We start from the raw sequence: 12,306 nt of genomic DNA on the forward strand, positions 1-12,306 counted from the left end.
GAACAACTGCTTCGTACGGTCATCCACCGTGGAAAGCATTTTTTTTTTTTAATGCCAAGTGGCTGTTTACTAACTTCATTATCAGCTTTTGGTGAATATCCGAACAGCTATGCCGTGCTTTCTTCGTTTCTTGCTGTTTTCCATAATTACGTTCATTACCTCAAATGGTGGTGCCTTCGTTTATGAAAACTGATAGTGGGCCTCCGATAAGTCCTTCTCGCAGAGTAAGAATTAACACAATCCACGTCCGCTACAGTTTAACGTTAAACAAGTTTCCCACGAGCATTCATGACGACCTCCGTCTTTAACGCAGTGCTCAGAATGGTGTGTTTTCAAACAATACCGCGCGATATCGACTCTTTCCTCGCGGTTTCAAAAGAGCTGACTGCGAGCTCATCCGGTTAAATCGAAGCCCATGATGTAAGTATTGCTCCCTTCAACGTCCCTCCCCCGGAACGTTTGTCGCAATGTTAACTTTTACCTCAGTTCCGCAGTGAGCTACAGCGAGAAACCCAAAAGAGCAACGCTAAAACAAATTTGACAGCAAAGAAGCCTATAGTCAGCAAAACTGGTATTACAATCCTTCTTTCGACTTCATTAGTGTGTTATCTTCCTTTCAAACAGGTCATGTCCAATTCCTCTGTCCACTTTCGCAACAAAAAATTAGTCAACTACAACTTTCATGGCTACCGTAGGTCAAAGACTCATCTCGTTAAAGGGACCGGGAGTCCAAATCTCAATACATCACGCTAAGAAGCATGCATTACAGCCGACAAGTATTTGCAGTGCGACAGCGCGAAAGAAGAGAAAAGAATATAATTACCGCATATCATTCGCCTTACTTGTGATGCATCCTGTTGACATTGTGATGCTGTGGGTTGCCAGCACATGGTTCCGGGCGCTAACGAAGTGAGGCCGCGTGCGGGGGGAGCCGGCGTACAGAACCACGAGCGCATTGAGAAGAGATGTGTGAGCGCGTATGATCGGATGAGCGCCACCGAACTGCCAGCAGTTGTCCACCTGAGGCGTACGGCAACCGGACATCGGAGCCACGTGTGCCTGAAACCACAGTAGGACAGTTCTTTTAACCAGTCTTTGTTCGCCGTAAATTGTAATTAGGCTCGTAGTGGGCATGAGTGTGCTATAGCGTTCAAAGTATATGTAGTCTCTTTGCCCTAGTCACGTGAAGTCACGTGAATGAAAAACATTGAAAAACGGGCACACGATTTCGTCACAGATATGCGTATAACTTTTTTCCATAAAAGAAGTGACTTTTGTCGCCTATGTGCCATTTCTTGCTTGGATTCCTTACCGTTTTCGCTCTGTTTGTCCACTGGCCTGTTAGCACACGAATGTGTGTGTGTGTGGGGGGGGGAGGGGGGGGGGAGGAGGTTGAAGCTCGAATGGGTCCGGTAGGGCATAAACGTAAAGGAGGTGACACACGGTAGATAAACAGTACACTTTCATCCGACGGTTCGGCCGGGGTCCGGCCTTTGTTGCTTATGTGCTATAAAGCGCCCATGTCACCTATAACCATCTGTAGTAGGTAAACACGCCCTAATTTTTCACGCGGAGCCCGGTGACGCAGCGGTGGCTCACAAGTAGCCAACGGAAAAGTGGTGTAGAGCGGTGAATGCGACATTCACGATATGCTTATTGGTTCTCCGCGGCGCACACGTCGACCCTGAGCTGCACACTTATATGGCCGAGGATAGAATTACATTGTTCCTGTTTAAGCAGCAATTCTCAGCCGTGTGCACTGCCTTGACCGCAACGAGCTTTCAGGTTGCCTCCTCGGCAGCACAGTGCCGTCTGTAGCTCTTGCAGCCTGGTGTACGCCTCTTCTGCAGACAAGAACAGCTCCGGACGCTGACATCTCAAGTGGGCCGCAGGTCGCTGCAGGATCTTGTCTTTCGAAACCATCGCCTGTGAGGGAAAGGGGATGATTTCAATGCTGATAGACCTTCTGTTCGAAATGAAAGTGCTTACTACTGTTGCGGAATGATTTATGAACAGCCCGTAGGGGCACCTTGTGTAAACTAGGTTTTGGTGCCTGGCTGGCGCCGTCAGACCCTGAGCCCCCATACCGAAGCTGTCATCCGTACCGTGGCGATAAGTTGTAAGGTGCAGGGTAGAAACCGTGAACAGGGGCTGTCGAGACCATGGTCAAACCTCTGCTGAAGGGCTCCTCGTCTGTCTACCAGGCACCGCTCTCACAATCTCTCAATTTTGAGACTGTGTAGTGAAAATAACTAGGCCCATACATGTGAAGTGTGAGGAATCGCGGAATCAGCCAGTTACAAGCAAGGCTAGGGTGTTTAATAGCAGAGGCTCGCCCCTGAAGTTTTTATTTGCAGGATAGGGCCCGCATGATAACTTTTTCGGGAAAACGCAGCAAATAAAATTACAAATCTATTTACCTAAGCGACATAGTGTGAAGCTAAAAACAAAACTGCAACTAAATATAGAAGCATTTTTAATATTACAATTAAATGTGCTCTTGGGTAACTATTTTCGCCGCGAGTGTCAGCTGACGACCAATTCATCATCATTCATAATTATCGTGAACATGGTGGCCTGCCAGCGAACAGCTGATTCCGCGTATAGTGTTTTTTGGTGGTCATCGAAAATCAAGGTGCTGTATTAACGTTTTAAGCATGCAGAAAAAATGTGGTAGATACTGGAGGTCTGCAATGATATACTCTCAGGGACCACTGGGCCCGAACGTCTACGAAGACAACTTGTTCAGGTAAGTCAGCGTTGTCAATTGGGGCTTGCTGTCGATTGTAAAAGTGCTTTAAGGGTAACATGTGACAGGTATGTGAAGTGTGGTTGTGCAGTATTTTCTGTGCAAAATACGGGACGATGATGAAGCTTAGTGTCAGGAATAAGGAAAGGAAAGTTGTGTGGTAGCATAATGGCGTGTTTATGTATGTCAGCGGCACATAAATGAATAAGTCGTTGACGAACACGATCGGGACAACGAACAAGGGCGAGCAGAAAGATTAGGTGGACTATTGCAGTAGTCTCGGTCTCTCTTGCTCCTTCCTAACTGAAGTGAGAGCTCGCGCGTATATAGGCATCCCTGTAGGTTGTGTTGTCATGCTAAGTTGCAGATTCCCTACATTCCCCTGTGTGCAAAGTTAACGTCCTTACAAAATTGTCGCCAGGGAATTGTCATGATAAACTATTAATCATTCAATGTGGCTTCGAACGTGAAGTAGTCTGCGAAGGGGCCGGCGCGGATGTCCCGCGGCCAACTCCTGATCATATTGGATTACCTCGAGCAACACCCGCACTTGGCACGCGCCGCTTTCCCTCTGTCCCCTGAATATACGGCTGGCCGCAGGCGCCAGCTCTGGGAATAGCTGGCGTCTACATTGAATGCCGTAGGCCTGGTCCAAAAGTCAGTTTCTTTTTGGCGCAACGTGGCACTTGTTGTGCACCCGCACCAAGCAAGAAGCTGCGAAGTTGAGGGCGGAGCAAGTGTGAGCGTGCCAACTTGCCTTTCCATATTCTTTCGGAGGGACACCACCGGAGGCGGCCAGCTATTTGGGCCTGGAGGTCGTATAATCAATTAATGGGCAGAGTGAACGGGCAAGACGGGGTTCCGCCCCTCTTCCACCCGTACAGGCAAGAGCAGTAGCAGTAGTAGTTGTGTAACTTGTGTGTATTGTCGTTAGTAAGGCGCGGTGACGTTACAATGGTAATGTTTGCTTCTTGCTGATAATGAAGGTTTTTTGACTGAATCTCATAGCCATGTGCTGCGAGCAACATACCTATGGAATGAATTTCGAAACACTCATGTATGAACGTGTGGTGCTGTGCTCTTTCGCAGAGTCAGACGACCCCTGCGGCATGTTTCAGTGGGCAATCCGCCAGGAACCAGTGGCTTGCAGGCCGAGGCACCCTCACGTAATGGTAAGTGAACTATTTAACCTTCTGTTGTGTTAAGCATTTCAGCTTTTTATATTGGTTTACCTCGCTGTGGGTGTTTAATCTGGAAAAGTATAGGAATGTGTAAACTGGAATTTGCAAATGCAGCCTTATTTTATGTACAGCCTTTGTCAAGTGTAGAAGTAAATAGCCCAGGGAGTCTGCTTCCGAGACGTGGAGTGGCGCTGATTTAGCATTAGTGGAGGTCTTCCCCTCTGGGGAGAGTAGGACAAAATAGCTTCTTGCTATCAAGAGATTCGGAACACTGTAAATGCATTACAACCCGCACGAAGTGGCTCAGAAGCAGACCTTTTGGGCTCTATACTTTCTATACCTTCCTTTTTCCTTCCAGTGCTGTTCTTCATAGTACCTCTGTACCGAATAACTGAACTTCACATTGATACAATGCTGCAACTGTCCATTGACCAGTTATGCCCCGGCGCCTCGTGAGATGGAGCTAGGAGTGCCACAGGGTGTTGTATTGTCGCTTTTTTTTTTTTTTGTCCTGCAGGAAGCTCTAGTGGCGGTGAGCTACTGTTTTCGCGGCCTAGGGCTGTCGCTCGGCGCGGACAAGTCCGTCAAAATGTCCTGCGTTCCGGGTTCGCGCAAGCGGCCACCTCCGCACACATTGGACGGGACTCTCCTGCCTATATGGCGACGGTACTTGGAGGTGGACATAGATCAGCGCATTTCCTTCCGTCCCACGGCGACCGAGGCCTGCCTGCAGATGAAGAGAACCACCGCTGCCGTACACAGGCCCATTGCTCGAAGCCAGGGCATCTCCCAGCAAGCCGCGCTGCGGCTTTACAACTACGTGGCTCTGGAGGCAGTACTCTACGCGCTACCGCTCGTCACGCTACGCAAACCATGCTGGGGGAAGCTGGAAGTTCAGTATCGAAAGGCGCTCCGTATTTGCCTCGGTCTCCTTCAGAACTCAATACGCAGCTACCTTGGCCGAGGCAGGCACATAGCCGTTACAACTTAAGTCCAAGCTGCGGGCGCTACGTCACATCGATCGCCTCCAGCTCTTGCAACGACTAGGGCAACATCGCCACTCGCACATGGGATCGGCGCTGGTGCTGCTCGAGTACGAACAGCTCACCAGCGCCACGCCCTCCTATGGCCTCTGCTCTGCCTGGCCTGCTGCTGCGGAGGTCCAGCGAGAGATCGTCGGCATCGCGGGAAAGTGCACAGCCCCGCTTTGCGCAGTTCACCAGCGGACCAGCGCCGTGATTTACGAGGAACTTCAAGAATACCTCCTCGTTTACACTGACGGCTCTGTGGCCAGAGAAGGCTGCAAGCTAGCAGCGGCCGCTACTATCCCCGCCCTGCAACTGCAGACGCGTGCCAATCCTGGGTTCCTCCACCACGGCGGAGCCGCTGGGCCTGAGCCTAGGTCTCGATTTCCTGCTCGAGCTCACTCCGCCGCCACCCAGGTATGCCCTGCTGTGCGGCTGCCACCCCGCCCTAAGCCTCATTCAACCCACAGGCCGGAGAACCCCGCTGCTGTGCCAGATTCGTGCGTGCCTGGAGCGCCTGGCGGAACACGGCTGCTACTCCATACGAGCACAGAGGATCCCTGGCCACTGCAGCATCGGAGGCGACGAATGCGCCGCCGCGCTAGCAAACACAGCACATCAACTTCCTCCCAGCGACGAGCCCTTCACCCTGGAAGACATGCATGCGGTTGTCGACGATCACCTCCGAACGCAGCACCCCACCGCCACCCTCGCCCACATCCTGATCCAATGCCCGGCGGATCCTCCCCCGCGGGGTCTGGAGCACCTCACCACGTGGGACGACTGGCACACCCTGTTGCACTCTGATGACCTGGTTCTGCAGAAATCTTTACAGACTGAGCTGCTGATGTCATGATTTATAGGAACATGAACGTTTCAGTGTAGTGGGGCCGTGCGGGGGCCCAGGCGCATACATGCCCCAAACTCCTTTGTTTCAATAAAGTTATTACTACTGCTGTTGAAACTTCGTGACAAACTTGTGCTCGTTTCATGTCAAGTGAAAAACCGGGTTCATACGATACATGGCTACTAGTCCGCCAGTTGGAGGCGTTCATAACCGTACCTTCCTGCAAAATTGCAATCGTTTATTGTTTAAATTGTATAGCTATACTTGCTGAAGTGATTCAGGCAATTAGGGTCACAGTAGTGAAGGGCTCCGACAATTTCGGGCACATCACCTGCAATTGTTTAACATCCACTGACAGCGCACAGCACATGGACCCCTAATACGTTCCGCTCCCATCGAAATGTGGCCGATGTGGCTGGTACTGTACAGTGAAGCGCGGCGGGTGCAGAATTATAACATTCTTTGAAGACGAAAGCCTAAGGAGACCGCAACCGCTAGTTAGTGGTAGTGATTGATAATGATTGTGGTGGTTGATAGCGGCAGATTATGACAGACATGACTATGATGTCATCACCCGGTGATGTCATTACAAGTCGTGACGTCATGATCTGATGTGACTTCATGACGTTCCATCCGGCCGTATCTAATAACCGGAGCTGACGTCACAATGCGTCACATTAGGTTATGACGTCACTAGGCAATTCACGCTTGAAAATTACAGGTTAAGCAGGAGACTGGTACCACCACCGGATAAAAGTAAACAGGGAGGCAGCCGCATAGCGGCGCTTGCAAGCTGGGAACTTTGCAAACCCGGTCACAGGGCATATGTCCAGATGGACGATAGAGAAAACGATAAATGCGAGTACTGTGGGGAGAGAGGGACCCTCGGCTATTAATCTGGCAATGTACATGCTAGCTCCCCAGGGGCTACAGCAATTAAAAATTGTAAAGAAGCCTGGGAAGCCCTACTGCGGAGCGAGGTCCCTGCCCCACAGCAACAAGCCATCCGCCTGGCGGAAGAAGCCGCGAAGAACAAAGACTTTTGTCTGTTTCCGATCGCAGAGCGCTCGGCTTCCGTCCTTTAGGCCCGCGTGCCGGGGGCAGGGATTGGGGGCTTCCTTATCTGGTGGAAGAATAGTTATCATCATCGCGCATATAAGAAGCTGATCCCGCCGAGCGTCCGATCCAGGCATATGTGCGACACCCTTCATTTGGCTCTTACTCGAGCGCCGCACCACACAGCACACACACAGCAATCGGCGGCGTTTCGAATTTGTTCACAGGAAAGAACGTGCAGTATCTGTCACAAACTTTAGCCAGTAGCGAACATTAGTTATTAGCCAGTCACTAGTACCCAGTAGTCACAACTGTGGAGTTTATATAATTGCAGTTGGTTCAAGGTGTGGTTGCTCCTGGCCCTGCGGGGCTGGGACTGGTAGGTCAGTGCAGCTTGCGGCGGGGCTATCCTGCCACCGCATTTTTATCTGTTGTAGACCGTCATTGCACGCGTTACTGTTTCGGTGCTGGACGACGTCTTTTGCGACGCGCGTCTCTCTCCCTCTTCTTTTTCTTCTCCATTTTCCCTTCTGTTGTTGTTGTTGTTGTGGCTGTAGGAAGAAGGAAAAGAAAATGCACGGGCCTGCTACTGGCTCTGTAGCTGAGCCATCTCCGCTGCCTCGTGCAGACAGAAGAGAAAATAGAGAAAGAAGAGGGAGAGAAAGACGAGCGCCGCAACAGCCGTCGTCCACCGCCGAAGCGGTGGGGGTGCAATGACGGCCTACAACAGATAAAAATTCGGTGGCATGCTAGCCCCTGCCGCAAGCGGCGGTGACCTACCTGTACCAGCCCCGTAGGGCCAGGAACAGCCATCCTTCACCACCTCCCCTCCGCGCGTCGAAACAGACGTCGTCCAGCCCTGAAGTGGTGGCAGGTGCAATGACGGCCTACAACAGATAAAATATGGTGCAGGCTAGCCCCCGCCGCAGGCAGCGGTGACCTACCAGACCCAGCCCCGTAGGGCCAGGAGCAGCCATCCGTCCCGCGGCTTTCGCCTCATCGCAGTTAGTGGTCCAAATTGCCCCCTAGAACTTTTTGAATGCCTCGCTATTTTATGTGAAAGTTTCTAGGTTAAACTTTCTTAATTACTTTATGAGATAACAATTCTATAATATGCCCATTCTAAAAATAGCGTGTGCTCCGTGTTTCCGCTTTTTCCGACTTTGCGTGCTGTTTGATTATTAAAATACATGCTTTCAGTTTTCCCTCTCGGAACTCCTTTTCGACTGTGCTCGAATCACTGGTTTATGCAGTAGTTACGCATTGCCGAAAAACGTAATTACTATATATATATGTGTGTGTGTGTGTGTACTCTCAGCTGTAAAATGGTGGGAGAACGAGAAGGCTCGGCAGTTCTCGGGTGTGTGAGGAAGAAAAAGAAACACGAGCTGCTCGTTCGTCCCGGTAAAGCTAGGACTCGAAACGAGGACGTGCAGATCGACGCAAGGCCGCCCAGACTGCGTAGAAGCCATAACTGCGCCCCAACTGACCTGCTCCTATTGTTCCTTACAGAGCACTGCCCGGCGCGGCCACGACTTTCGACATCGGGTGCAGGAAGAGGTATTTGCACTAGGCAGGTAAGTGCATTGCTACTAAGGCATGGCTGCGCTTAGGTTGATTTCACTAGCACTGGTGAACACAAGGCTATAATTTCGCCACCGAACGCGTCGCTTCAAGTTAACGTGACCTGCATAATACAAAAAAAGGCCGCGGCTTAAGTAACTATTTTGTAATGTAGTCGCTTTTTGCCTCCTACATAGTTAAGTCTGCAAGAATCCCGCGATGTATCTTCACCTGCCGTTTGCGCAACCATTAGCCGCATTTCATTGCACGTGCCTAATAACTGATTTGCGCTGAGGGTACGCTCACCTCTTTGATTTCCTCTACCCCTTCCTCGCTCTACCCTTTCCTCTACCCTTTCCGCCACCTCAGTTCAGGTGCTTCAGATATCAGATAGCAGATACCGGGGGGTGGCAAACATCGTTTCCTTCCTTTTGTATATTAAATAAAATAATCCCCACTACTGCTACAGCAAGTACGGGGAATTTAAACATTTCTGCTGCTGCCGTCGCTCGCGAAAATGACTTTTTTTTTTCTCGTGTCGATGGCTTGTTTTGTAGGAGTGGTCAACGGGAAACCAACATGAACCCAAAGTATGTAGAGTCTATTCAGCAAACACTAGCCAAGATCTCGGCTTCACTTTTTGAATCACAGTTATGTTAGGGCATTTCAGTTGATTGTAGTTTTACGGTGCATATAAGTACCAAATGTGCGCTGATAAGTGCGTTACCTCCAACGTATAAATGACTTCCTTTTGAAAAAAAATATATACGAGCGCATACTCTACTCCATTACATGTATCAAGATATTACCGGAGAGGTTCAGTAACGCGATAAAGGCATATGCTGTGATAGTTAGTCATTTCGTGTTCACAAAGTACGAGCTCCTGGACTAATGGCGTTGTTTATATTTTTCACACAGAAAAAGGACTTCCACTATCGGAATGTCGCTATGACCGTGATTAATTTTACTGAAGCTAAAGGAAGTAAGCCATAAGAATATTTTATATAACTTTGCTGATCGGCAGTATACTACTTGCACACTTCTGGAAGCCACTATCAGGGAGTATATATAGCTGTGCTCGACATGCAGCAGATGTGAAAAAATTAGTTGTGGTTTAGCTCTGTTAACCCTAGTTGAATTCGAAAGCAATGGCGGAAGCTTCTTTTGCCTGCTACATTGCTGCACTATCATGCCCTGTCAGTGTAAGGTGCTACATTATTGGAAACACTTAAGCTCGATCATCCTTTTATGGTATGACGCGAGAGTATAAGCTACCAGCCCACATATAAAGTCACGCTTCAACCAAGCCGTATGGACGTGCCTGCGTGTCGCAGGGGTAACGAGAATGCAACTGTTCTGGCAGGCTGATTCTGTTATCACCCTCCCACATAAAAGGAGCGACCCGAGTTGGCAGCTCCTGCCCGTGGCATAGGGGTAATGTGAATTCAAATGTCATGGCAGGTTGATTTTGTTATGAGGAGACTAGCTACGCTTCTTCACGGCGTAGCTGCGGCGACCCGAGGTCTCGTTCTGGCTGTGGTATTGCTTTCGCAATAAAAATCATCGTTTTCGCAGTCATTATTTGTTATAGTCTTGAGCGTGAAACTGCTGCATGCTTTGCAACACGTGGGTTGTTTGTGCATCATACTTAGGAGTGCATGTGTTTGATTTGGCTCCTGGGGCTTAAAGTCCCTAAGTGACTGGGCGTTGTAGTGAGGAGCTGAGAAAATTTCGACCAACTGGGGTTCTTTAATGTGCGCTGACATCGCAGTGTACACAGACGCCTGGCTTTTGCATACCGCCGTGGCAGGGCTAAGAGTGTATGTGTGAGAGTACATATTTTACGTGTGTATTTAGAACAAAACACCTCACGACCAGGTTGAAGATCACGGACCATAGGTTGCGGTAATAAAGTCTGAACGTCTTAGGAAACTGAATCGGCACTCGATCGTTCATCAAGTACACGGATGCGATTTATTTTTGCTGTAGCAGATATTCATGTGTTGAACCGGACCAATAATTTCAAGGTTGGCTCAACGTAAACATAACTACAAATACTGTTGATCGAGTATGCTCACCTCAAACACGATGGCCCTTTTTTCTTTTTTAAATTCAACATTGCTTCAACGTTCTGTCACAAACGGCTGTTTGTGTTTCCAGCACAAATTTCTGTGTTCAGTGTTCACCGTGTTCTGTGTTCACCGTTGAATGTTCAAGTGTGAACAAGTAATATGTAGTCTCGCGTCTCATATATTTTTAATTCTAATGAAGTACTAATAGAAGCTAGCCACGTCGTAGTCTCATCGGCATGAAGGTTTCCCTCAGGCACCAATGCAGGTGTGTTAGTGATGACGCCTGGCGATGAGACCGCAGGACACGCGCCTGGTCGACGCGGCGCCGTTCATTGCCGTCACACTACCGTGTTGTGTTGTGGCTAGTATTCGCTGATATACTGCCAGCGTCATAACTATCGCACTAGTGATCTGTTTCGATCGTGAGCAAGTGCAGTTAGCTACTCTTTGTGGCAATATTAAAATATATTTTAAGTGCTTGTTGTGTCCAATACTTGGTCGTGGGTAACCTGACACCATTCACGGCCTTATGTACTACGGTAACCTTACAAAATTCTGCCTCTCTAAACCCTTTTTAGCCCTACCGAGTGAGGCCGCTTTCTCGCCTGGATCAAGAGATGAAAAAGGACACCCCAGACCAAAAAGTAAGCGGTCAAATAGACAGGCCGCAGTGCACTCTGGGAACTGGAGCTTTGACTGACCACTCCAATGAGCCCCAGGGGAAAGGCACTGCAGTCAACGAAGACTACACCTCTACCAGTCAACCTTGCAGCCCTTCTGGGAGGGAAGGACCGACGCCTCCGGGACAAGAAGTCGCCGAGGCGTTGCAGTCATCGCAGTTGCCACGCCAGGAGTCCCAGCTAGACAAGGTGGGGCTAACCGGAGCAATATTGAACTTAAATATCAACTGCCCCAAAATAATAACATAAGCAACTCATAAGGTCTGTACGTTCAAATATACCAACATAACATCAATGCATAGTGATTTCGTTGTATCCGAAACTCCTAGTTTATGGGCATCGCCTATTACAGCCAGAAATTAAGCTTATACCAAAAATTAATATTGCTCTAAAGCTGCTGTTTATTTTTTTTCTATAACTCTTTCATGGCGGCTTATTTCAACAGACCAGCCGCGGTGCTTTTCAGTCTTCACGGAGTGGTTCATGGTCTCCTTGTCGCGACCCTAGCTGTCAACAACTTGCTTTAGGGGCGGAATATCTCTAATCGTGGTTGAACAGGTATGAGGCAATAACCTCACATTTTCTCACCCAGTCTCACTCAATTCACGTAAGAAATCACAAGTCGCATATAATTCCGTACGATCTCATATTTTCTTGTATATTAACATAAATTATGGGAGATATTTTATGATAATGATGTGCATCATATGAGAGTCTGTGTGATTTGATAAGACTGTGTGAGGTTATTGCCCCTAGAACTTTTCGTATTCCAGTAGAGCAGTCCACGCAAATGTTGTTACGTCGACCGTATTAATGATATTTAAAACGGTATGGGTACCCTTATATATACTTTGAATGCCATGTCTGCATCAGAGCATGTCTCTGCGATTTGTTGTTTGCAGAAACGCATGCATCTGAAGAAACATACGCCGTGTTGCCACTAACACGATTACGCGCATTTTCAACCGGTCGTCCGTCTCCCCCTGCAAACATTCGGTGACGAAAGTTACACAGCGCACGTCTCCTCTGTGTAAATTTATGCATGCGCATATGTAAAGTAGCATCACGTAAGGTGAATGCCAAGCAGGTGACCGATATACCATGCACGTGGCCTTCGTGGCCACAGCACGGCA

The 12,306-nt window shown here is 48.9% G+C and overlaps 2 protein-coding genes and 1 long non-coding RNA gene across 3 annotated transcripts in view; all 3 read left to right on the top strand.

The window, feature by feature from the left end:
* The window catches only part of LOC146189679 (uncharacterized), a 64,698-nt gene extending 53,342 nt beyond the window's left edge, over positions 1–11,356 (top strand). The window contains exons 2-3 of the long non-coding RNA XR_014707676.1: positions 8,371–8,435; positions 11,072–11,356. This is a non-coding gene — a long non-coding RNA (uncharacterized LOC146189679). The remainder of the gene's footprint in view (positions 1–8,370; positions 8,436–11,071) is intronic.
* LOC146189680 (uncharacterized) lies at positions 1,405–6,247 on the top strand. The gene is made up of 3 exons (XM_084604453.1): positions 1,405–2,749; positions 3,839–3,921; positions 4,448–6,247. Exons 2-3 carry the CDS (start codon positions 3,859–3,861, stop codon positions 4,919–4,921), a joined length of 537 nt encoding a protein of 178 aa, XP_084460579.1. The 5' UTR covers positions 1,405–2,749; positions 3,839–3,858; the 3' UTR covers positions 4,922–6,247.
* LOC146189681 (neprilysin-2-like) overlaps positions 11,111–12,306 on the top strand; it is a 38,899-nt gene continuing 37,703 nt past the window's right edge. The window contains exon 1 of the mRNA XM_084605321.1: positions 11,111–11,362. Within this exon, the coding sequence (XP_084461447.1) occupies positions 11,111–11,362 (252 nt within the window). The remainder of the gene's footprint in view (positions 11,363–12,306) is intronic.

The sequence above is a fragment of the Amblyomma maculatum genome, chromosome 5 (genome assembly GCF_055883805.1).
Source record: "Amblyomma maculatum isolate TAMU_Amacu chromosome 5, ASM5588380v1, whole genome shotgun sequence".
In the NCBI taxonomy this organism is placed as follows: domain Eukaryota; kingdom Metazoa; phylum Arthropoda; class Arachnida; order Ixodida; family Ixodidae; genus Amblyomma; species Amblyomma maculatum.